At 43.2% G+C, this 26,233-nt stretch overlaps 1 protein-coding gene across 2 annotated transcripts in view; it reads right to left on the reverse strand.

Moving 5' to 3' along the window:
- The window catches only part of PXYLP1 (2-phosphoxylose phosphatase 1), a 76,389-nt gene that overhangs the window by 17,305 nt on the left and 32,851 nt on the right, over positions 1-26,233 (reverse strand). Inside the window, exons 2-4 of one of the 2 annotated variants that reach the window (XM_081192672.1) lie at positions 22,476-22,607; positions 9,272-9,433; positions 7,275-7,401 (exon numbers count right to left, since the gene is read on the reverse strand). In XM_081192672.1, coding sequence (XP_081048798.1) covers positions 7,275-7,401; positions 9,272-9,433; positions 22,476-22,554 — 368 coding nt within the window. In that variant the 5' untranslated portion in view covers positions 22,555-22,607. Of the gene's footprint in view, positions 1-7,274; positions 7,402-9,271; positions 9,434-10,125; positions 10,412-22,475; positions 22,608-26,233 lie in introns of those variants that run through there. The other variant, XM_081192671.1, reaches the window with a different exon arrangement.

Consider the following 26,233-nt stretch of genomic DNA (forward strand, 5'->3'; position numbering starts at 1 on the left):
ACAGAATGTTCTGCCAATCAGAGGATATTCTGAAATGCATATTGAGTACAAAAGTTTGACATCAGCAAGCAGACCTCCCATTTTAAGCTCCCTTGACACAACAGCTGCTGATCAAGAGATTAAAGGGGAAAGAAACACATGGCGTTAGCTTTTGCCTGGTGGATCTCTAACTGCTCAAAAAGTTTGATTACAGGAGTTGCTGGGAGGACATCAGACACAAAAGACCCTGCTGGAATAATTTGTACACTATATACATGAGCACCTCTGAATGACATCCACGGAATGAAAACTTACCTGACTAGGTTTCAAAAAAATAATGTTAGTTTTGCCATTGTTGTTGTTATAGCCATTGAAGTATGAAATAACAGAGCTTGTATTTGCCTCTTTTAACTGGTATATACATTTCTTTTCTTTTTGCTATTTCATTAATATTGACTATAAAACTAGATAGGGACGTGGGTGGTACTATGGTCTAAACCACTGAGCGTCTTGGGCTTGCCGATCAGAAGGCTGGCGGTTCGAATCCCCGCGACGGGATGAGCTCTCATTGCTCAGTCCCTGCTCCTGCCAACCTAGCAGTTCAAAAGCACGTCAAAGTGCAAGTAGATAAACAGGTACCGCTCTGGCAGGAAGGTAAACAGCATTTCCGTGCACTGCTCTGGTTTCAGTGTTCCGTTGCGCCAGAAGCGGCTTAGTCATGCTGGCCACATGACCTGGAAAAACTGTCTGTGGACAAACGCCGGCTCCCTTGGCCTGTAAAGCAAGATGAGTGCCGCAACCCCAGAGTCATCTGTGACTGGACTTAACTGTCAGGGGTCCTTTACCCTTTTTTATAAAACTAGATGGTGGCATTCTGAACAGATTTTAATCAAGCAGCATATCTTTCACATCTGAAATTAATACAAAGGCTAAGTATGATGTATCTAAATCCACACACACACACACACACACACACACACACACACACACAAATAGAAAGTTAATTATTCTGGTGAACAGCTACAAAAACAAGTTTTCTCTGTGGAAATCTACCTTGATTTGAAAATGTTAATTGAAATTTGACAGGAAAAATCCCCAGGGACATGGTCTATTTTCTTACATTCATTCTTCACTATTTATATACCACACTTCTTAATTCACAAAGCCCAAGCAGGACACCTTAAGCTATCCTGCATATCCATTAGAAGTCCATAGGGCTGCAGCATAATCTGCGTAATTAATGAACTCCATCTGTGGAATACTAAATGAAATGGAGAATGGGGTGGAATACAAATGGGATACTTAACGCAAGACAAAGTCCAAAGAGCTTTAACAAATACAAATTCTAATGAAAAAATAACTGATCTTAAACAGCTGTCAGTATGAATGTATGTGTGGCACTTCTACCATTGTTTTAATTCTCACTACAAACAACTGTACTTTCACAGAAGTCACTATGTTATTATTAAGAACTTTCTTTGCTGCACTACAAGCCTAACTAGAAAGTTCCTAAAATAGTCCTGCAATTATTTAGGGATAGCTCTTACTCAATTTGCCTCCACAGCTGCTGATCCCCTCATCTCCTCTCCGCAACGTCACACAATGAAGTTCATCTCCCTCTCTTCTAGCTTTAGATAAGCCCTTTAACAGGGCTTTTTTTAGCCGTAACTCACCAGGACTGAGTTCCGCCACCTCTTTGGCGTGTTTTGGCAGCCTTTTGGCAGCTGTGTGCATGTGTCGGAGGTTGTGGGGCAGTGCGTTTCTCCCCCCCCCCCCAAAAAAAAAGGTTTTGCTCCCCCTGAAAAAATCTCCTCAACTTAGGGTTGTTGGTCAAAGTACCTCTTTTTTCTAGAAAAAAAGGAAGGGAACCATGTGTGCAGCCAGCATGTAGGCACATTGCCGAAATTTGGAGCTAATATGAATGGCTCCCCAAGAAGCATGTTCTGTTCATGGCAGGTGCAAGCTGCAACCCGAATGCTTGCCCAGTAACAACTTCCATAGAAATAGTTGTGTTAAACTCTTGCAGCAAAAAACAGTAAAAACATTTGGTGCATCTTAAAGCCTAACCAATTTATTATTGGTTTGATAGACCAGAGTCCAATTCATTTGATGCATGTTATCCTAAGGTTGCTAGGTATATCACTGTTTTACACATTTATCGAAAATAAAGACTATGCCTCAGTGGAAGTACAATTCAAAAAAAAGGATGTGTCTGGTTACCAGTCACCCTATTTCAGCGAGGGGGTAGGTACAGAGGGCCTCTATGGGGGTTCTATCCAATCATGTTTCAGAAGCCACATTAAACAATTATAAAAATTCCGTATGGATGAGCATTTGAGAGTCCACCAAGTTTCTCTGCTTGGTGGAAAGAAGTCAACACAGCGCCTTGCATCCGTGTTCAAGGAATGCCAGGAATGAATTAGTTTAACATATCAAAAGTCACACATATCACACTATTCTCTTCTCAGAAAATGTTATGGTTGTTCCCAAGTGTGGCGTTCGTACGGAGCCCCCAGTCGTCTCACGGACTATTGACCCGTACACCACTAATCCGCTGTCACCAACCAGGTCCTCCCTGGTAAAATCACTTCAGTCTCAGTCAACTTTTCAATTAATAAAGAAGAGTATTTTATTTCAGACACAAACAAAACTTTTACAGCATTCCAAACGTTGTTGCTCTTTACTTTCTTAGTCTTATTTTCCTCTCTCTATCTCTTCTACCTCCCCACACTCAAGAACCCATGGCCCTAACTGTCTCTCTATTACCAACTGCCTTTCCCAACCAGCCAACCCACGAAAACCCACCAACTACCCACCAACAACTCCCAACCAACTCCTCCCAGAACTCCTCCCAGAACTGGTTTTATAAACCCACTGACTCCACCCCCCTGGGTCCTGTCTGTGCAACCTATTTAACTATTTCCCCTCCAGCACTCTCTCATATATGTTAACGTCACACCAAGTGATTGGTGAGAACAACTAAATCGGGAGATCTGAATAAATTTTGATGAAGTAACTCACTGGATATAATAAAAAACTGACCTTCCAAATTCAATGTATGGTGGGCCTCTCTACAGTGTGATCTGCTGATTTTAATTACCACTAAGTTTTATACAGCTTCTAAGCATTTTTTTTAAAAAAAAAGGTTTCTACCGCTGTCACATGCACTTGACAACTCTGCAAAATATTTTCTTTAATGCTATACAGCAAGACATTTTAGAGCCGAGACTGGTAAACCCTGTAGGCTTTCCAAATGGCTTTGAATTATCTCTCTTCAATTAATGTTTCATTCCCTAGAGTAAGTTCATTAAAAAATCCTATCACTGCAATTAGCACATTACTAACTGCTTATCCTATTATAGAATTTAATTGCTTACTGTGGCCAGTACACTTTGGTAACACCAAGTAGGTTCAACCCTCAAAACATTTAATATACATTCCCTGTTTCAGGATTATACAGTTTTCTTTGTGAAAATGTGTTTACCGCAATACGCTCCCTCCTCCAAATTCAATTACCGTATTTTTCGCACTATAGGACGCACTTTTTCCCCTCCAAAAATGAAGGGGAAATGTGTGTGCGTCCTATGGTGCGAATGCAGGCTTTTGCTGAAGCCTGGAGAGCGAGAGGGGTCCGTGCGCACCGACCCCTCTCGCTCTCCAGGCTTCAGGAAGCTATCCCAAGTCTTGCAAGCCCGGCGGGATGTCCCGCGGGCTCGCAAGGCTTGCGGGCAGCAGCCTGCACCCAAAAACTGGGGACAGCGGGGAGGCGCAGAACCGCCACCCCGCTATTCCCCGACCTGATCTGGAGGCTGGCGGGGGGAGAAGCAAGCCTGCTTCTCCCCCCCCAGCCCCACAAGCTCGGGGGATAGGGGGATGGCGAAGCGCCGCCATCCCGCTATTCCCCGACCTGATCTGGAGGCTGGGGGTGGGAGAAGCAAGCCTGCTTCTCCCCCCCACCATCCCCACAACCTCCAGATCAGGTCGGGGAATAGCGAGATGGCAGCGCTCCGCCATCCCGCTATTCCACGACCTGATCTGGAGGCTGGGGGTGGGAGAAGCAAGCCTGCTTCTCCCCCCCCACCAGCCCCACAACCTCCAGATCAGGTCAGGGAATAGCGGGATGGCAGCGCTCCGCCATCCCGCTATTCCATGACCTGATCTGGAGGCTGGGGGTGGGAGAAGCAAGCCTGCTTCTCCCCCCCCCACCATCCCCACAACCTCCAGATCAGGTCGGGGAATAGCGGGATGGCAGCGCTCCGCCATCCCGCTATTCCACGACCTGATCTGGAGGCTGGGGGTGGGAGAAGCAAGCCTGCTTCTCCCCCCCACCATCCCCACAACCTCCAGATCAGGTCGGGGAATAGCGGGGTGGCAGGCTTCAGGAGAGCCCCACCGCCAGCCCCACAAGCTCGGGGGACAGCGGGAGAGGCGCAGCGCGCCCTTCCCGCTGTCCCCCGACTTGGTTAGAAGGCTGGGGGGGAGCCTGCTCCTCCCCGTCGCCAGCCCCGCAAACTCGAGAGACAGCGGGAGAGGCGCAGCGCGCAATTCCCGATGTCCCCCGACTTGGTTAGAAGGCTGGCGGGGGGAGTAGCCTGCTCCTCCCCGTCGCCAGCCCCGCAAACTCGGGAGACAGCGGCAGGGGCACAGCGCGCCCTTCCCGCTGTCCCCCGACTTGGTTAGAAGGCTGGCCCAGCCCCGCAAACTCGGGGGACAGCGGGAGAGGCGCAGCGCTGTCTCCCGACATGGTTTGGAGGCTGGCGGAAGGCTTCCTCCTCCCCCAGCCCCGCAAGCTCCCAGAGCGATGCCAAAGCTGCGCGCAGCTTCGGTATCGCTCTGGGTCCCGTTCTGGGGGAGGGGGAAGCTCGGGCTTCCCCGCCCCAGCCCCGCGCCTGGCGGGGGGGGGGATAATTTTTTTTTGCCTTTATTTCCCCCCCCCCCAAATCTAGGTGCGTCCTATGCGTCCAATAGTCCGAAAAATACGGTATATGCAATTTTACAGATATTGAACACTTACATAAAAAGATCGTGTTACATTCCTCACCTTTGTGTAATGGTATACATTTAACACAAACCAGGATTGGTTTTAACTATTATCTTTATAATTATGATACAACTACATTCAACGTATTACTTGTCCTCCTTTAGCAATTCTAGTTAATCTTTAAGCATGTGTACTGACCCTTTTCGTAGCATCAAAAATGAACTTTTGTTTTCTAGCTGGCTATCTTGACAAAACCATCAGATAAGTAAACTAGACTCCCATCTGTGATGCCAATAAGCAATTTGTAACATGAACATGTCATTTATTTTAACACCTCTGAATGCAGTTTATTTACACTGAATCCATAGTCAACATACTTGCATTTTAGAAGGATCTCACTATTGTTGAAGGAGCACACAAAGTGTTCAAAAACGGGGGTGGGGGTGGGGACACCACTATTCTCAAACCGAGCTGACACTACTGCTAACATTACAGAAAGATAACTGACAAACAGAATATATCAAACTGTTTTAAGAGTGTGAGTGGATGAATGAAGAGACAGGGAGATTCTGTGGTTCTGTGGTTCTCCTTGCCTCAAAACACCCTGACATAGAAGGAGAAAAAAACTTATGATGGGTTTGATTGCATTACAGCCCATTATCTAGCCTACGATGCGGCAATGATAGAGGTGGAAAAAGCATTTTTTCCTCCTCGATCATTTTCCAGAGGAGCATATCTGAGTGCTGCAGGGCCAATTACCATCTGGCCAAGGTAGAACTCAGTTGCTAGCTGTTACACATTTGCAGGACACTCTGAGGGTGAGATTGTTTGGCCCTTGTGGTTAACGTACAGCATCACTGGGTCTCATCTTTCAAGATGGCTTTCAGTTACTGGAACCTGAGAATACAGATGTGGTTGGCACTCGGTCAATTCCAGCTGACCATTGACCAGCATGGAAAATATGTCCAGCTCAGAAGGATTGTGGATGAAGAACTTTGCCCAAGCAGCTTAATGGACTGGACGAGGGTTAATAAACTGAGATTCAACCCAAACAAAACAAAGATACAAAAGATACAAAACAAATATATTGCAATGTGGGCTGCCTTTAACAATGGTCCAAAACTGTTGATCTGAAACAGGGACTAGGCGTTTATATCATATTATGGCAGGGCTTTATATGCAATACCGGCTTCTAGCCTGTGTCTCATTTAAAGTGCTGATTTTAATCTTTAAATTGCTTAATAGCTTGGGACTAGGTTAGCTAAATTGGTGGCGCTGTGGGTTAAACCACTGTGCCGCTTGGGCTTGCCAATCAAAAGGTCGGTGGTTCGAATCCCCGCAACAGGATGAGCTCCTGTTGTTCGGCCCCAGTTCCTGCCAACCTAGCAGTTTGAAAGCACGCCAAAAAAAGTGCAAGTAGATAAATAGGTATCGCTCCAGCAGGAAGGTAAACGGTGTTTCCATGCGCCGCTCTGGTTTCACCAGAAGCAGCTTAGTCATGCTGGCCACATGACCCGAAAAAATTATCTGCAGAAGCAGACAAACACCGGCTCCCTCGGCCTGTGAAGTGAGATGAGTGCCGCAACCCCAGAATCATTCGTGACTGGACTTAATTGTCAGGGGTCCCTTTACCTTTACCTAGAGAGCACCTTATTATGAATACACCTAGTGCATTCCGTAAGATCATCATCAGAGGCAAAGTTCCACATGTCCCTAGCAAACAAGGTGAGAAGATGGAGAGGGCCTTCTCAGTAGTGGAATGGCTTCCAAAGAGGCTCACTAGATGTCTTCCTTTTGAAAGGCTTTTATTTACTCAGACCTTTTAAACAACTTGTGTGGGGTCTTAGTAATTGAGGTGCACTTATTTTATAATCTGAGCTGCTAACTGATTTTATTTTTCCTTTGCTCTAAAGGAGAGCTTTTTATTGTCTTTATTGCCTTTTACTTACTGTATTTTAATGTAGTTTAGTATTCTTTGTTGTCTGAGTCGACCAGAGAGTTTAAATTGATGGGCACACAAACAAATTCAGTAAATAAAATAAGGCTCCATTATTTATCTGCACTTTCATCATGCCTTGAACCTTTAGAAATCTTTATGCAAGAGATGGAAACAGAGTAGAGTAGAAAATAACTGGTATTTTGTGTGAACATATAGACTAGGCACTATGGGTGGAAAGGACTCTTTTAAAGTATGTGCGTCTCTACTTGAGCATGTGGAAATCCAATACAGAATGCCCATGGACTATTTATGGGTACTTGCATTCTACTGAACAAATAAAGCCTAGAGAGAAATGGTAAAATCCAAAACTTTTACCTGTTGGGCACTAATGTACAATCAATGTCTGGCCTTTTCGTTTTGGGAATGGCATAAAGAGGATATCGGTCCCCATGGCGAATCAGCACATGAACAGAATTCAGTTTAAAATAGTGGGGTGCATGACCTATAAAAGAAACATTAAAATTGATTTAAAACAACAACAATCAGTTTTAGAATTCACCAAGTTCATATATTCAGCTACATACAATATAGGCAATAAAGGAAAAAACACATAAGCTGATCTTTACAAGTCAAAAAATAAACAGAACATAAACACATACAAAAGCAAACATCCAACAGCAACAAAGATGCATTATTTTAATATGCTATAAACTGTTAAAAGAAGACAAGAACAGGGAGGGGGAATACTAAAATGGGAAAACGATTATCAGATATACCGTATATACTCAAGTATAAGCCAACTTTTTCAGCACATTTTTAATGCTGGGGAAAAAAACCCCTCGGCTTATACTCGAGTGAAGGTCCCTGTTAGCAGTGGAGGAACGAGCAGCCCGAAAGCAGCCCGTTTGGGCTGCTTGTTCTTCCTCCGCTGCTGCCGCCACCAGCCTCTGCCTCTCAGCAGCACCCTAGGTAGGGGACAGGAGGGGCTGGGGGGGAGAGAAGCCCCATCTGCCATGTGCGCATGCGTGCGCGCGCACACACACACACACACACACACACACACACACATGCTCCGGCCCACCAGGTGGTTTGTGGTGTGGTGAACTGGCTTATACTCGAGTCAGTAAGTTTTCCCAGTTTTTTGTGGTAAAATTAGGTGCCTCCGCTTATATTCGGGTCAGCTTATACTCGAGTATATACGGTAATTGTCTATTTAGAATTCCAAAAGATTATTTAAACATTCCAAAATATTATTTAAATGTTCCAGTTCTTCAAATTCTTTTATCAATCCATCCTCTTTGTCTCTCAAATATACACACAAACGTAATTTTGTTGTTTTGCAAGATGCCAGAGTTTAATAAGTCATTTACGTAAATGAGAAGTTTCTTCTCTTCCTCAACATTTTGTGCAAGTTACAGTGCAATCCTATATATGCATACTCAGAAGTAAATGCCATTGAATTTAATGGAGCTTCCTATCTGACTCAGCACAACTAAGAGGGCCTCCTCAGATTCTTGATTGCGCTAGAGCCTATCTTAAAAGGTGGTATATATTTCAATGTCTGTTTGCAAGGGAGCATGTTGCATTCATGTTTCCAAGACCATCCAATCAGCCAAGTGTTGGAAACAAATTGGAGTATAACCTTAGTTAAAAAACCAGAAGCTTTCTTATTAGGTATTATAGGAGTGGACCTACCAAAATTACCAAAGAATTTGTTTAAGTATGCAACAATGGCCGCACGGACTTTAGTAGCAAAATATTGGAAAGAAGAAGGTGTCCCATCCAAAGAAGTTTGGCAAGTTAAACTAATGGAATACGCTGAAGTGGCAAAATGGACGATGAAATTAAGAGGAAGTGATGATACTGAATTTAAGGAAGAATGAAATATGTTTATTGCATATATACAGAAGCAATGTACACAGGTTAATACATTAGCAGGGTTTTAAGATAACTTGTAATTTTATTATGAATGGATAATACGTGATTTAAATATGTTACAAATTTAACAATAGACATGCAGTATCTTTATAAATAATAGAACCAAGGGAAATCAATTTGTTTTGTTTTTGCATTGTTTTTGTTTTTGTTATTTTTGGGAAATCAATAAAATGTTGTTTTTTAAAAAAGGAAACACATTGGCGTATTAGAAGAACCCTTGGTCTGATCCAGTAGAACTGACTGCAACTGAGCCAAGCGTAAGTAGGTGGTGAGGTTTTCAAAGCTTTGTCTTTTACTTTATTTACTATAGCAGCTTGCTTCTACCTGGAAATTTTTTAAGAGCACTCTGTATCAAGAAAGCGTGCATTCGAAATTAAAACACCAGTAATTACACAGAAATAAAGCAGAAGACACCAATGCTGTAACAGGTTTACCTTCCATACTGCGTTCAGGTATGTTGGGAATGTTACAATAAAACTGGGCTTCGAAAATTGGATCTATAGCAGGTGTCTCCGTCAAAGGATCAGGCATTATTCTCTTTCGATTCTTGGAGCCAAGATCATCTTCCTTAACAGGGTTAACAGGGATCAAGTGTACTAAAAATACAAATAAGCAACATTCACATCATTTTGCTATTGTTGCATTATGTTACAGCTCTATCATTTGACTCTAAATATAAATACAAATGTTTTCCAGGATATCCCTATTACATTAGGCATACCATAAGTGTGACACACAACAAGGGGTGGGGGATTGGAAACAGAAATAAAGAAAAGAAATGTGGAATCATCACTACTGATGCCCTGCCACTGAAATATTTTCCACACCGAAGTGCGATGCAAGTGCAATTTACCATATATTTCAAAATATACCTGTAATCTCTGCCCTTCTGCTATCCTCCCCAACCCTACTCCATAGTCCAACAATACCACCTTTAAAAGGGGCTACAAATTCATAATATTTTCTATAGTTACACAAAAATACAAATACTTTTAATAATAAATGTTCCTATTTTAATAGGAAGAATATACGCATCACAGTGGCTACGACAAAAGCTACTTCTAAAGAAGGAAAGACCCGTGCAATAAGCCAAATCAATATTACAAACTTGCATTTCGGTATCACTGACTATGTCTTATATATATATTCAGTGAACTGCAAAACATTAAGATATATTTACTTTTTGTCTGAAGCATAGTAATCAGAATAGGAAGCAATGTAAGCATTACAAAAAAGCATAGAAGGAAGAAAGCAGCTGCAGCAAAATCATCAATTTTAAACCATTTACCTAAAATTAGAATAAAAGAAAGGAAATCTGTTTCCCATTTTCTTTTTCCTTTGCAACCACAGACGGTCCAAAAAGAGTATGCAGAGAAAGTAGCCATTTCAGTCTGGAATTTTTTTCTTAGTGGTAGCCTTAAATACAGACTGTTCTTTCAGTTCCATGCAACCAAACTGTTTAAAACTTTTTCACTGACGTAGGAAGTAGGTCACACAGCAAATACTTTTTCAAGTTACGTGGCAATTTTTCATCAGCATGGAAGAGAAAATATGCATAATAAGAACTATTCAAAGTTCATTATCCCTCTCCCCTAAAGAAGGGGCTTGTGGTTTCCAAGTCTTGCAAAGTAGTTTTCACTAAAATATACAAATACAGAAAAAAGTAAAACACAAGTAAGAGACTAATTAGCACAGAAGCACATTAAAGGGTGGGTATATGCTACGTAAAGAGAGGGGAAATAAATGGTTAATTAAGAAAACCCAGTGGCAGGTATTATGCCCCCTCCCCCCAAAAAAAACCAGCCTGGAAGAGACAGATAAGGTGCATATGGATTAGACCAGTGTTTCCCAACCTTTTTTGGGCAAAGGCACACTTGTTTGATGAAAAAAATCTTGAGGCACACCACCATTACAGCCACGTGACGTCAGCGCGCAGCGTCACGCCGGGAGGGACACACGAAAGTGTAAGTTTCAATTTTTTTCCCTCCCCCTTGCCGGGGAACCTCCAAGCTTTGGGGGTGGGGGGGGGGAGGAGGCAGCAAAGCAAGGCAGGAAGGAGAGCGCGGCTTGGCTGGGTGAGCTTTGGCAGGGGCAGGGAATGAGAGCCACGAGGCGGGCGCTGCGGACGGAGGCGCTGCCCGCCGAGCTCGCAGGCAGCCAGGCAGGCAGACGGCGAGAGCCCCGCGCTGGGCGGCCTCTCCTCGCCGCCCAACTCGCCCGCCTCCCTCCAGGCAACATCTCGCGGCACACCAGGCAACATCTCGCGGCACACTAGTGTGCCGCGGAACAGTGGTTGGGAAACACTGGATTAGACAGCTGAATGGGTACAATGCCAATGCTGCCAATTCAGACACAAAGCAAACCTGAGAATGCACTGCAGAAAATCTTACCATCTGCTATGCCAATTTAAGGACTACTATCATGCCAGACTCAATTATAAAGTTGTATATTTGGGACTACTTAACATCTTTTATTGCTTGAGGAAAATGAAGGAATCGTAGAACTTCAAGTCTACTGCACTCCACCTACTTAATGGGGAGTAAGCCCCACTTAATGCAACAGGACTTACTTCTGAGTAGCATAATTAGGATTGTGGCATAATTCTAGTCATGTGTTGTGATGAGCTCTGAAGGAGTATGAGCTTTCTTACACCACAATTCCATCTATTTGTCTACTTGAAAGCAAATTCATTGGGGCTTTCTTCTAGGTAAGAGGGGCCAGGATTACAGCCTGTTAGCATGCCAGTGCATACAGACCATTGGTGGATGTTTCCTAGTTGCTAACTTTTTGAAATAATTCAGTCTTCATATTGCCAAACAAACAAGTTGGCCACTGGATACACTCCAGATTAGGGCCACAGTGGAGGGCAAAGGATTAATGCCATAGTACCACAGAGCCTAGGACTTGCCGATCAGAAGGTTGGCGGTTCGAATCCCCGCGACGAGGTGAGCTCCCGTTGCTCGGTCCCTGCTCCTGCCAACCTAGCAGTTCAAAAGCACGTCAAAGTGCAAGTAGATAAATAGGTACTGCTCCGGCGGGAAGGTAAACGCCATTTCCATGCGCTGCTCTGGTTTGCCAGAAGCAGCTTAGTCATGCTGACCACATGACCCAGAAGCTGTACGCTGGCTCCCTCGGCCAATAAAGAGAGAGTGCAGCAACCCCAGAGTCGGCCACAACTGGACCTAATAGTCAGGGGTCCCTTTACCTTTACCCTTTACTACTCCATTAAAATAGAGATCCAAGGCTTATTGCCAGCATTGTCAAAAGAAGAACCTATTCAGTTTAATGAATCCTCCTTTGGCAATACAAATTGAAGGTGCAGGAGACTCAGTCCAGATCAGAACCACAGCAGGGAGCAAAGAGTTAAACCCCCTCCAGCCTCCACCCTAAATTAGGGCCCTGATAAGGCCCCAGTGTGATCAGAGGCAGAGGCCATTCCCACTTTGAATGCAGGGGGAAAGTTTTTTCACCACTACGCTATATGAAGAAAGGATGTGAATGTTAACAGACATGTAAGAACTCATGAGCTATCCTCCTTCTATCCCCTAACATGTCTTTCCCATCTCCACTTCCCCAATTCCATTCAGTCCTTCATTCCTAGTGGCCCTGTTTTTATTGTACTGCATTGTCTAGCAGGTCCATTTCCTATCAAAGTAAGAGAAAACAGGGAGAAATCGCAAACAAAACTTATTTGAAATGCCAAACTTTCAATTCAAAATGTGTCGTATGTTCAAAATAAATGGTCTTTAGTATATATTTTGTGCTTAATATAACCTTGCATAATTCACACAAATAGAAGACACCCTCCAAAAAGAAAAAGGGGGAGAAAGATTACTAGATAGATCTTTCAACTCTTCTTGCAGAACAGGGAAATAAAAGGATTTACAGAAGCAGATGAAACCAGAAATAAAGTAACATTGTTCAAGTACACACTTTATTTAAACAGAAATGCAAACGGAGAATGAAACTGTTTACTTTGCTTATATTTTGAAATACAGGGGACCTCAAAGTAAACAAATTGCTAAAGAAATACGTACATTTGCACACTTGACAGCAGACTGAGCAAAGTCTTTTTTTGCCAAGTCAATCAGGCAACAAATGTGCTCCAGCAGCTTTAGAGGCCTCTCAGTTTACAGTAAGACAGTTACAAATATCACAATATTGTGACACTATAACAAGAGACTTGTGTGTAGTAGCTAAATCAACAAATTCCATTACCTTTGAGAAGCATGAAAATAAAACTATATTAAAAAGGAAACCATCAACAGCTTCCTAAGTTTGAGAGCAAACTTGCAAACCAAGCATTAAGTGACACGTACTTATGTTGCTGACAAACTAAGTACAGTGGTACCTTGGTTCCCAAATGGCTTAGTTGTTGAACAAATCGGCTCCCAGACGCTGCAAACCTGGAAGTGAGTGTTTCAGTTTTTGAACATTTTTTGGAAGCCGAACGTCCGACGCAGCTTCTGCTTGAGTGCAGGAAGCCCCTGCAGCCAATTGGAAGCCGCGCCTTGGTTTTCAAACGGTTTTGGGAGTCAAATGGACTCCCGGAACAGATTAAGTTCGAGAACCAAGGTACCACTGTATCCTCAGTAAAGGACAATTTTCGAAAAAGCTCTGTGTGTTTTAGTTGAAATCATTCAGATTCAGCATGATTTATTTTGGCTGGCAGAAGCTCTCCAAGACCTCCAGCAAGATCTGAGCGTTGCTTGCAGAGATCCCTTTAAAACAGGGGTGTGTTATCTTCTGTCTGCGAGCTGAATTAGTCCTGGCACAGGTCCCAATTGGCACTGTGAAGCAGTTCGTCCAAAACCACACCCACCTGACCCACACCTGGTGTCATATATGACGCCAGGTGTGGGTCAGGCAGCTGGAGTAGGAGAGGAAGACAAAGGGAGATGAAAAAGCTTTGAGTTGATGGGGGGGCCCTCTTCCCATCCTTTGAACTCCCTGGGAAGCTCAGGAAACCTGGTGCAGCTGAAACTGAGTGTAAAATGTGCAGCTGGATGGGACACAGCTTTGGGCAGCCTGAGGAAGCACCATTCACCTTGGGCTTGCCCATAAGAAGCAAGTCTAGAGTGAGAGACCAGGGGGATGCCTGCTGTTTCCAGGAACTCTTCTCGCTGTTTTTGTTGGACCCTGAGAGAGAACCCAGAGGCTGAGAAGGAGCGTGTGTCAGAAGGAAAATGAACCTATATTGATTTATATATATTTGTAACTTTGTCTCAGTGTAACATTTTTATATGTTGCTGTGTATTTGCGTAATGCTTTGTTTAAGCTGTTTGTGGAACTTCAGTTTTCTGTACACCACTTAGAGATATTTTGAATATATTAAGCAGTATAAAAAAGGAGGAACTATTAAAATGTTCTCCCTATTGTTCCCTGGCAACAGAGGCTTGCAGGCACTACCAGAGGCACTGACTTCAAGCCTGATGGACTTGGCTGCACTACAGGGTTCCTTGTGGAATAGCCAGCCTCATAGAAACAGCTCCTGCACCACAATTCATTGGTGTCAACGGGAGTCCCCACCCCCCCTAAGGTGCACAGCAGGAAAATGTTCCTGATTTTCATTTCAACCATAGATTGGAATGAACCTTCCTTGTGTACTGTGGTCCCAATACAAACTACCTCCCGCACCTAATATTTATGGTTTTAAAAAAACATGATAACTGTTACTTACATCTTAACATACCCTATGCATTTTCACATGCCTCCTACAGGTTAAGAAAAGAGAGACCAGACAATATTGATAATTTTTAGCCCGTTATAACTGAACATACATCAGCATTTTACAATGCATCTCACCCGCCTGAAACTGAAATAGAAATCATATTCTTATCTCACATGCTAATATGTGTTCATGGATATAAACAGCAATCTCCATCCCGCGAACATGTCTTATGCTCAAGGCACAACACAGGAAGTACTGAGCCACTTTCCAACCATTTTCTTTTAATTACCTCTATAAAAATTTGCCCAGGGGTCTAAAGATAAAATTTATCACCAGCCATAGCAAGATTCCATCATTTTAATCCTCCTTCTGAAAGACATTAGCAATATCCACATGTACCGATGAGGCAGATTACACAGTGATAAGACAGAACAGTATGATTGCTTTTCAACGTGCAATACTTTGCTAAGAAACTCATTACACATTTGGAGAACACAAGACAGACAAACACACCGCAGTAAACAGCCATAAATTATGACTTCTGAAATTATTTCCTGTGTATCTAAAATACAGTAAGAGAAAACAGATTTTTAGTTACATTTTTAGAAGGAAAAGAAAATGCAGAAAAATGATCCTTAGGGGTGAATGGTCGTACTGTCATGCCATACAACTCCAAACAAGATCAATTTACTGGGAACTGGGGTGTCTGGAAAGCTCCAACACAAACGGCAGTAATGCAAAACAATTCAACAGCCTCACTTGTTGGTTATCCCCAGTATTAGTCCAGCTAAGGCGAATTTCAAAGTATGACTACACTGAAATTGCAGCAGATCACTTTTGCTTACCCAGCAATGGAAATTCAAACACAAGTACAGAAGAAAATGCATTGGTTAAATAACAAACTCTTCCCATGAGTTATCTAAAATCTCAGAAAGACCAGACATATGTCATATCTCTGCCAATATTTCCCAGCGTTTCCCATTGCTTTCTTTCCCACACATACCAGCTGAGGCCCCATCTTTAAATTTCCATTGTTCCCAATGGAGGCTTCCAACTATGTTTGGGAACCTACAATGCCACCTGGAATGCAAGGATGCATGGATTTTACAACTTCCTGAACAGATTTACCTTTTAGTTGAGTGGTCTTTTATCACACATTGAATTCAAGGTAATGAGATAATACAAATGGACACTGTGATGAAGTGAATTTACCAACTTGGGAGACTGGCCATAGGAGCTGCCTAGTCTGTCTAAGAGGGAAGCTCCTTCCTTCTTAACAGATTCCAGGAGTGGAAGGCAAACATAGCACAACCATCACTGGCCATTAACTCCTTGGTGGCTGGCTCTCAGGCCATTAGATCTCAGGAGAAGAAGCATTCAGTGATGAGACAACTGATCTGGTATAAGTTCTATACTCTACAGCTGTTTTGCTCTTTCAACAGCAATTAGGGAAGTAGAAATACTTAAGTAACAGCATATTTAAAGTTTAGGAAGTAGATTTGCTTTTTTGTGAAACTGCTCCATAAGGTTACCTTCTGTTTTTCTACTGTAAGTCATTCTCTTTGAGTCTATAAAGAAAACCCATTGAGTGCTTAGATAAGCCATTTTGTGCTGTCTTCAACAGAGTTGCTGTTCAGTGGGATTGCTCTCTGAAACTGCTCTCCTTCCCTTTCAAACCTGCTTACCAAGTAAAGTAAGAATTCTTAAGAATTTAAAATGTGCCGCTGGTTCTGACAAGGAAATGTGGTGATGGCAGTGAAACTGCCCAGGCTTAAACTAGCCATATTCCCATTTCCCATATTCCCATTCAGTCAATCATTGGGGAGGCCCCTATGTACTTGAGGATGGTACCCATCAGAGAGACACACATCTGTTCAGACTGTATGTACAGTAGACATCCAGACTGCTGTGCAAGCATCACTAAACTAGCATTAAGTTTAAAAGCATGCTCCCATTAGTTTTTGCATAGATTATTCCACACGACAGGAGGAAAATTAAATATGTGAAAAGTTTATCCAGATTTTTTTCTTTGCATTCTCTTACAGAAAGTAATTCAGACAGTAGTCATACACCTACTCACTTCTCCTCCTTGAAATTACTGCAAAGTATCGACAACCTCACCTAATTATCATGCATAAAATATAACTGTAGCTCAATAATTATAACACTTTGGTAGAAGTCTGAAAAGCAACTGACATGTGAACCCAATAGATAAAGTAAAACAATGTAACTTAAAAGTAATTCTGCTTTTTTATTTTTACATTTTTGCAGGATTGCTAGGAACATGCCCTGCATTTGTCAAAAGTGCAGCAGAAACAAATGTGCAGATTATCACTAAACTAGCAAAACCTGAATTCCAAATTAGACTTAAGGAGGCTCATCCATGCATTAAATGCTACCTGTGGAAATGTGAATTATTGACAAGCTTTGGACAGCCCAAGTCTAACAAATACAGTAATAGCAACCAATCAGTGAATTTTATATGATAGTTCTATTTATTGGGATTTCACCACCCAGCAACAGTTAGCTAGGCCGGCACAGTATTAACGTAACTTATGAAAGGAAACTGACTTTGCTTTAAGCAAGCCTCTTTCAAACAGCATATAATCAGGCAATGCACTTAAAAGTAGTTACTGCAAAGGAATTACCAGTTATCACCTCATATCAGTCTTGAATGGGATGCCATTATATTCTTCAAAACCACATCTCCTTTTCACCTAACCTCCCCATTGCCTATATAGCGAATGCTTACATACTTAATACGTACTACACAAATATATCATCGCCCCATCATCACCCACTCCCACCAAGACTCAAATGTGTACAGATTTGTAGTGTTCATGCAAAATAGGTCAGTGCACACATTATCCACTTAGTAGGATGTTCTATTCACTACTACATCTTTCTTTGGTCTAGGATCTAATGCACATGAGCTCCACATCACACTGTGGGAGAACTTATTGGGTTGACTTCTTTTCTCTAGGAGACAGCAACTAAGTGACATAATGAGGTGTTACAGCTTTCCTATTCTCAAACCAGGTGAAATACAGTCAATTAAAAACTGTTGCCAATTTAAAAAAAAATACTTGCAGCGATTTAGACTACCAAAATTCTTGTCTTTCTACTATTTCAACACGATAATGGAGCTGTCCTGGGAGCTCAGAGTCTTCAAAAGAATATATTGTAAACTAAGGGAGATTCCGTTGGCTTGTTAGCTACTTTCCACATTATTAGCCTGAAGCCATTTAACTAAACAATAATTCAAGTGCTGTTTGCATCTCCCCACATACATACCGTAAATCAACTATTCATTCTACCTAATGAAAGCTTTTAAATACACCCATTTTCTATGTTTCTATATTTTTAATGTACACATGTCACCATTTATAACTGAAATGGCTTCATAAGATGACATCTTGCTAATTCTGGTCTGCAGCAAAACATTTGCTAACGCAAACCAGAATGTTTTACTATGTTTTTATATACCGTATTGGCCTGAATATAAGCCACATTTTTTTCCCAAATTCCAATTGTGAAAAGTTAAAGTTCGGCTTATATTTATGACCTTACGCTGCCGGCAAAGCGGTGTGGCTCCCACTCCCCGCACAGAGCAGCCCAGGAGCATGGGGCAATGGCGCCTGTCCTGTCCGCGACTCCCAAGCCGCTGAATTTTAAAGGTGAGGCTTATTTCTGGGTGCGGCTTATATCTGGGCCAATACGGTATGCTGGAAGCTGTCCACAGCGGCTGGGGCAACCCAGTCAGGTGGGCTGGGTACAAATAATAAATTATTATTATTATTATATTATAATGGAAGGAGGACAACAACTGAAAAAAAGACAAGCAAAAGAAAAGTAGGAAGCATGAGATATTTGTGAAGAAATAAAGGAGTGGGCAAAGTTTATAAACATTAATAAAGAAAATCTGTATATGTAAGACCGCGACAAAGGTTTTCCTCCTTTCCATCAAGCAGATTAGCAAAGCAGCCAAATTAATAAATAAAAGCAGCTATATTAATATAGGTTAATTGCTTTACCAAAGGGCTGGAGGGAAAGCATGGAATGATTTGATAAAGGTTCATGAAAGAACAAAATAACCTCAGGGTAGAATGATAGCCAACATGCTGTGGCGTCCACGAAGAACAAAAACAAACAAACAGTCATAAATGCGACTGTGCCACTAAGACCATTAACAATGGTTAACTGATGCCTGTTTTTAACTTTTTAACTTTGTTTGTTTTATTTCTGCAAGCTGTTGTGGCATATTTTTATGACATAGCAGCATGAGAAATAGTTTTATGCATAAATAATAGCTGAGGCATGGAGTACCCATCCTAATATTAATGAAGGTCAAACCATGGCAGGAGAACGTTAGAAGGCACAAGTGTAGTGTTTAACATGGCCTTCACCTACTTCCAACCTGGTCCAGATGTTTTGAACTACAACCCCCATGAGTCCTAGGCAGCAGATCTGCTTCGGACTTATGGAGTTGTAGTCCATAAAATCTGGAGGTTGGCAAACGCCAGCCTAACCTATAGGAAGTATTTGCTGAGGAAATGTGTATTTCTGTACACACAGAAATAATACAGCAACAGGATCTTCAGCCATCAACAAAACCCTTATATATTGTCTGATGATACATACTGCCAAAAAGAAATATGTTTTAAATAAATGAATAAATCCCATCCCCCCTCCACATTCCCTTACAGCAGTTCTGACATAATATGTGTATCGTAAGTATGACTCCTAAGCACATACGTTTCAATTATAAATGGTCAACCAAGATGCATTCAGCTGAAAATATTGAGCTAAAATGTTAATCAATACAATTTGCTTGCAGACTATCTCATAAGCTGAATTCATAGACAGCTGCAGCTCAGAGGTCATCTTTGAGTACGGTCTGTGAATGATTCATTTTGAATTGCTTCCCCATGTCTACTTACTGGAAATCTTTGCAAGAACCCAACCATGGTCACAAATTGTTAGGGTGGAATAGTAATTTGTAGCCCTTGCTAAGAAGCAAGAAAACAACACATCATTTGAGTTACCTGTGTCAATTCCCCTGAACCTCATCCTAATAATCTGCTACAGACTCCTTGTTTTCTCATACTATGGAACTTGTATAGGAGAAAACAAACACAAGCTTATCATACCAATAATGTACTCTTAGCCAGTGAACAGTTCTACCAAGAGATCCCAAAAATGGAGTTTAAAGGAAGCAAGATCTTCAGCAACTCTACTCCCAAGAAAAATATGGAATATGAATACAAATAGACAAGAGAAAAATTAATTCAGAACAAGCCATCAGCAGAGGTGTGGTGCTGAAGGCACTCAACATACAGTATCAAGGCACATGCTAAACATAAAGCAACAGACATTCTGCCAATGCAAACATCAAATCAGTCAAAAAGCATAGGGAGTGGGGGGGGGTAAGGTGATCTTGTAGGTAAACTGGTCCCAAGTTGTTAACGGGCTTTACAGTGGTACCTTGGTTCCCAAACGGCTTAGTTGCTGAACAAATCAGCTCCCGAATGCTGCAAACACGGAAGTAAGCGTTTTTTGGAAGCCAAACATCTGGCGTGGCTTCTGCTTGAGTGCAGGAAGCTCCGGCAGCCAATCGGAAGGCGCGTCTTGGTTTTTGGACGGTTTTGGGAGTTGAACGGACTCCCGGAAAGGATTAAGTTCAAGAACCAAGAAACCACTGTAAATAATAGTAGTAATAATAATTCCTTGAATTTAGCTTGGTAGCAAATCAGCAACCAGGGCAGATCTCCACTATACAGTGGTTGTGGGAGCCAGAAAGTCATGGAAAAGGCTTGTAGCGACACCTGGTGCCTCGCTGACCTCAGTGACCTGCATGTCCGTGCCTTGCAATGTATTAAGTGCAAAGCCTTATATGGAGTTATGTTCCCCCTCTGGGCAGTATAACCTTATATGGTTGTGGGTGGGTTTAAGCCATGACCGGATGTAGGTAACGTGAGACATTGGCAAACGGCCATGCGAGAGGAGAGAACAAAGGATAATGAAAGTTACGGGAGAGAAGAGAAGTTCGAAAGGAGCTGCTCATATCATCCTGAAAATATTGCTGGCTCTCTGTGTCTTTATTTTATGCTAAACTGCGCCATTTGTGACGGCTGGCTCCGTCAAGTGGTACCTCGGGTTACATACGCTTCAGGTTACAGTACTCAATTCGTTCCGGAGGTCCGTTCTTAACCTGAAACTGTTCTTAACCTGAAGCACCACTTTACCTAATGGGGCCTCCTGCTGCCGCCGCGCCACCGGAGCCCAATTTCTGTTCTCACCATGAAGCAAAGTTCTTAACCTGAAGCACTATTTCTGGGTTAGCGGAGTGTGTAACCTGAAGCGTATGTAACCCGAGGTACCACTGTATATAAATGTATCACAGCCAATCGGTAGGAACATCTATTTGTTTAGCAAAACATGCCAAATCAGAATCAGTAAGAGTCCATCACAAAAGGCATGCTGTCTCAATACATGAGCTGGTTCACATATTACGAAGAAGAGAGGTTATAATACTTTCCTTCTACGGTTATTTAAAGAAGTCTAAAAAAGCAGAGACCTCAAAAACTAGCAACAGTCACCACAGTTTGAATTAATCAATGGAAAATCATCTTGAGATAAGTTTTTCCACAATCACATAAGCAGGTATCTAGTCAGCCAAGGCCAGCACAGAAGCAACTAACTGTTTGAAAGTATAAATAAAAAAAATCCTTCCAGTAGCACCTTAAAGACCAACTAAGTTAGTTCTTGGTATGAGCTTTCGTGTGCATGCACACTTCTTCAGATACACTGAAACAGAAGTTGCCAGATCCTTCTATATAGTGAGAAGATGGGGAGGGGTATTACTCAGAAGGGTGGTGTTTGAAAGTATATAAGTATTTACAGCATGACAACCCTGGAAAGAGAGTTTGCGGTGATCATATTACTGCAAATTCCACTTCTAGCTTCCAATATAAATAAGTATATATATGTTCTCTTTTTTTCCCCAGTCTGTAACCAAGCTTTTGTGTTTGAGAATCACCCTGACATTTTATGCATTACTTAATTACTCAAATTGTAGAAAGAGTCGCAATTAATGCATTTCTATTTAAAGAAAACATAGTTCTTAATATTTTTTAAATCGTCAAGCAATTATCTGAAAGCACATAGACAGGGTGGTGGGGAGGGCTTTTCCTTCAATCAGTCCAATTCACATGTAGCATTAAAATGCACTGAAAAACTAATTGTGGCTTAACACAAATGAGCAGCATACTGGTGCATGCATCTCAAAAGTTCCTGATGAGCCCTTTCCATGCCCCTGCCATGCCAGAAAGAATAAGAGAATAATAGAGTTGGAAGGGATCCCAAGGATCATTTAGTCCAACCACCTGCAATGCAGGAATATGCAGCTGTCCCATACAGGGATCCAACCTGCAACCTTGACGCTATCAGCACCATGCTCTAACCAACTGAGCAACTTTGTGTTCTGTGAAAATAAGTGTTTGTGGTTTGTTTCCCCAAGAAACCTTGGCAATCGCTTATGGTTTGTTGGAGATCAACAATCCACAAGCACTGGTTTGCATAATACATAAAGACAGTCACCGACTTATTTCTCTCTGGTATACAGGAGCAGGGAAGGATCACATCAGGGACTTTATAGAAGTATGCACCACTGAGTGCAAATAAAGTTAAAATGATTTGATGTTACATGCAAACCAGGAAATCATCACAATCAGCATGACTGGTTAGAATCTGTGTAGAACTCATGTTTCTAGAATTGAAAAAGTGGTGGCATTCATTTCCCATTCACAGATACAGCTTGGCACCAACTTCCTTTGAGCTACATTCAAATACGTGGTTTGCAAAGAAAGGTTGGGGGCAAACAGAAAGTAGGCCAAATTTAATAGACGCCATGGTGAACGCTGTGAGGCTTTACACTTCTCACATAATGTGAACCGAGGTATACTTACAGAATTGTAGGCTAAGGCTCAGAAAGGCTAACAAGGCTGCCAAGGCCAACAAGAGCAAAAAACGATTTCGGAAAAGCATTATTATTCTTTCTGCTATTTCTTCATGATTTCACCTCCATAGTCAGATACTTCCTGTCAACACAAATACAAAAAAATGCATTAGAGATAACCCTCACCCTTTTGAGAAACTCTGAAGCTCCAGGATTAAGAAAAAAAGGACATGATTTCTTTCTTTTTTAAAATTCTTTTTAGTAAGTACTAGCAAAATAACTATTTCCATAAAACAAAAATCAGACAGAAAATATACACATTTTTAATATGAAAAAGTCAAAACAATATTCACCAGAGCCTACCTCGCTATCCTTTACTACCTAATACTATTATTAATCACTTCGTTACTACCACTTTATTACTGATTACTGAATTAAACTAATAAATTGCAATTGTATCTTTACAAATTCCATTTTAAATTGATACTTTAGAACAGACGTAGCCAATAATGTGGTCCCCCTCCAGTTGTTGTTGGGCTCAATCTCCCATTCGCCTCAGCCGGCATGGCCTATGAGAGATGCCGTCCAGGAACAGCTGGAGCAGGGGTAGGCAACCTAAGGCCCGTGGGCCGGATGCGGCCCAATCACCTTCTCAATTTGGCCCGCGGATGGTCTGGGAATCAGCGTGTTTTTACATGAGTAGAATGTGTCCTTTTATTTAAAATGCCTCTCTTGGTTATTTGTGGGGCATAGGAATTCATTATTTTTCCCCCTCCAAAATATAGTCTGAGGACCGGTGGACTGGCCCACGGCTGAAAAAGATTGCTGAGCCCTGAGCTGGAGGGTATCACCTTTGTCATCCCTACCTTCAAATAATAAAGAGGCTTTGCTTTGCTTGAGGAAGGAGTGAGTTCCCTTTGCAATAGTCAATAAATGGTTTCCAGCGTACCAAAAAATCCTGTTGCCTCCTCCTTTAAGCCTTTTGTTCATTCTAAGTTTATTTTTCCCTGAAAGCAAATTCCCAAACTTGTTCTTCACCTGTTGTCAAGTGCCAGGGGCCCTTTACTGGGAAATAAAGGTTTTAATACATAACTATTCAGCAAAATCCACTCAGCTTATTTCAAAATGCGATTGAGGACTGATATTCTGAGCATTTCAAAAGTCATACAAATAATTCCAAATCTTGCTTTGTACAAAGCAGTTAGTATAACAGTATCCAACTATTCAGAGTCATTATACTCAGAATAGACCCATTGAAGTAAGTGGGTTTAAGTAACATAAGTAACTGTTTAAAGGCTAAATCCTATGATCCCTGTGAGGTCATCCAAGGGGCCATAGGAAATGTTTTGGATCTTCCCTGTCAGGCAGAGAAGGTTGTCCACCTTGAGAACTTCCATCCCAGCCATCAAAGAAAAGAAAAAAAAAGAAAATGTAAGGACAGTGACTGACACTCCCTCACCACTGCTGAGGGCAAAAAGGAGATGTTCTGAGGACATGTAATGTGTGGTTCTGAGTCCAGTGGATTCAAAACCCTTCAATTTCCCGGACACAGCCCTGGAATGGGGGGTGGGGGTGGAACTAGCTCCTGAGGTGGCAATCATATTTTCTTTCCCTTCCCTTGAAGAAGGAAAACATTTCAAGAAAAAACGATCAACGAAAGGAGGGAAAAAAGAATGACGACGACAGCCCAGCATCTGTACAGTTGGGTATTAGCCCAGGCGGGTTTTGGTTTTGGCAGGTCACCCCGTCAATTTCTCTCTCTCTTGTCAATGTAGGCCTGGACTGCCAATGGCTTTCAAATACCAGAGCAAGGCAAAAACGGTGTTTTAAAAGAAAATCATGACATCTAATAAATAAAAGTAATTATGCCATCCATGATTGATTTGGGATCATTCCCAATGAACAACTGTGCCCAACAGAAGCTGCCAATGCAATTTGTTTTCAGGTGCTACTTGATATTGGCTTTCCTTGGGATCAAGTACAAGTACTACAATAATACGATATAACTCATGAATAATACTGCAATATAAACTATTTACATTGCCAAACAAAATGACACACAGCCAGGATATTAAAACTGTCACTTTCAAGTCTATCATAATCTATTACTGGGGGGGGGGGGGACACCTCATACAAGAATACAGGAAAACAAATAAACCTAACGCAATCAAGTTACAGGACCACCATAGATGCAGCAATACATTCACAAATGAAATAAATAATAATACTCATCTCTTAATCTGCGGTTTGCCATCTGATTGGATTTTTTTCTGCTTCCGATCTGATTTTAGGATGTATTTTAATTGATTGCCTGATTTTATGTTAATGTGTTATACATTTAATGTTAGCTGCTCTGAGCCCGGTTTTGGCCGGGGAGGGCAGGGTATAAATTATTATTATTATTATTAATCATATTTGAAGGCCACCAGAAGTGGCGCTGTGGGTTAAGCCACAGAGCCTAAGACTTGCTGATCAGAAGGTTGGCGGTTCGAATCCCTGCAACGGCGTGAGCTCCCGTTGCTTGGTCCCTGCTCCTGCCAACCTAGCAGTTCGAAAGCACGTCAAAGTGCAAGCAGATAAATACCGTATTTTTCGCCCCATAAGACGCACTTTTTCCCCTCCAAAAATGAAGGGGAAATCGGGGTGCGTCTTATGGGGCGAATGCCTGCAAGCCTCGCGCGCCCGGCAGGAGGTCCGACCGGGTGCGCGAGGCTTGGGGCGGCAGCCTGTCGCCCGAAGCACGGGGAGCCCTCTGGAGGGCTCCCCCTGCTTCGGGCGAGTGTCTGCAAGCCTCGCGCACCCGGCAGGAGGTCCCGCTGGGTGCGCGAGGCTTGGGGCGGCAGCGGACTGCTTGCGCGCACCTAGAAGCTTGGGGCCAGCTGAGCTCAGCCCGCCCCAAGCTTCTCGGTGCGCGCAAGCAGTCCGCTGCCGCCCCAAGCCTCCCGCACCCGGCAGGAGGTCCCGCTGGGTGCGGGAGGCTTGGGGCGGCAGCGGACTGCTTGCCGGCATGCAGAAGCTTGGGGCGTGCTGAGCTCAGCACGCCCCAAGCTTCTAGGTGCGCGCAAGCAGTCCGCTGCCGCCCCAAGCCTTGCGCACCCAGCGGGACCTCCTGCCGGGTGCGGGAGGCTTGGGGCGGCAGCGGACTGCTTGCCGGCATGCAGAAGCTTGGGGCGTGCTGAGCTCAGCCCGCCCCAAGCTTCTCGGTGCGCGCAAGCAGTCCGCTGCCGCCCCAAGCCTTGCGCACCCGGCGGGACCTCCTGCCGGGTGCGGGAGGCTTGGGGCGGCAGCGGACTGCTTGCCGGCATGCAGAAGCTTGGGGCGTGCTGAGCTCAGCACGCCCCAAGCTTCTAGGTGCGCGCAAGCAGTCCGCTGCCGCCCCAAGCCTTGCGCACCCGGCGGGACCTCCTGCCGGGTGCGGGAGGCTTGGGGCGGCAGCGGACTGCTTGCCGGCATGCAGAAGCTTGGGGCGTGCTGAGCTCAGCACGCCCCAAGCTTCTAGGTGCGCGCAAGCAGTCCGCTGCCGCCCCAAGCCTCCCGCACCCAGCGGGACCTCCTGCCGGGTGCGGGAGGCTTGGGGCGGCAGCGGACTGCTTGCCGGCACGCAGAAGCTTGGGGCGCGCTGACCTCAGCTTGCCCCAAGCTTCTGGATTAGCGCAGCGCACCTGGGGGGGAAATAATTTTTTTTTCCTTTATTTCCCCCCCTAAAATCTAGGTGCGTCTTATGGGCCGGTGCGTCTTATGGGGCGAAAAATACGGTAGGTACCGCTC

The sequence above is a fragment of the Podarcis bocagei genome (assembly GCF_964188305.1).
Source record: "Podarcis bocagei genome assembly, chromosome: 4".
NCBI classification, from domain to species: domain Eukaryota; kingdom Metazoa; phylum Chordata; class Lepidosauria; order Squamata; family Lacertidae; genus Podarcis; species Podarcis bocagei.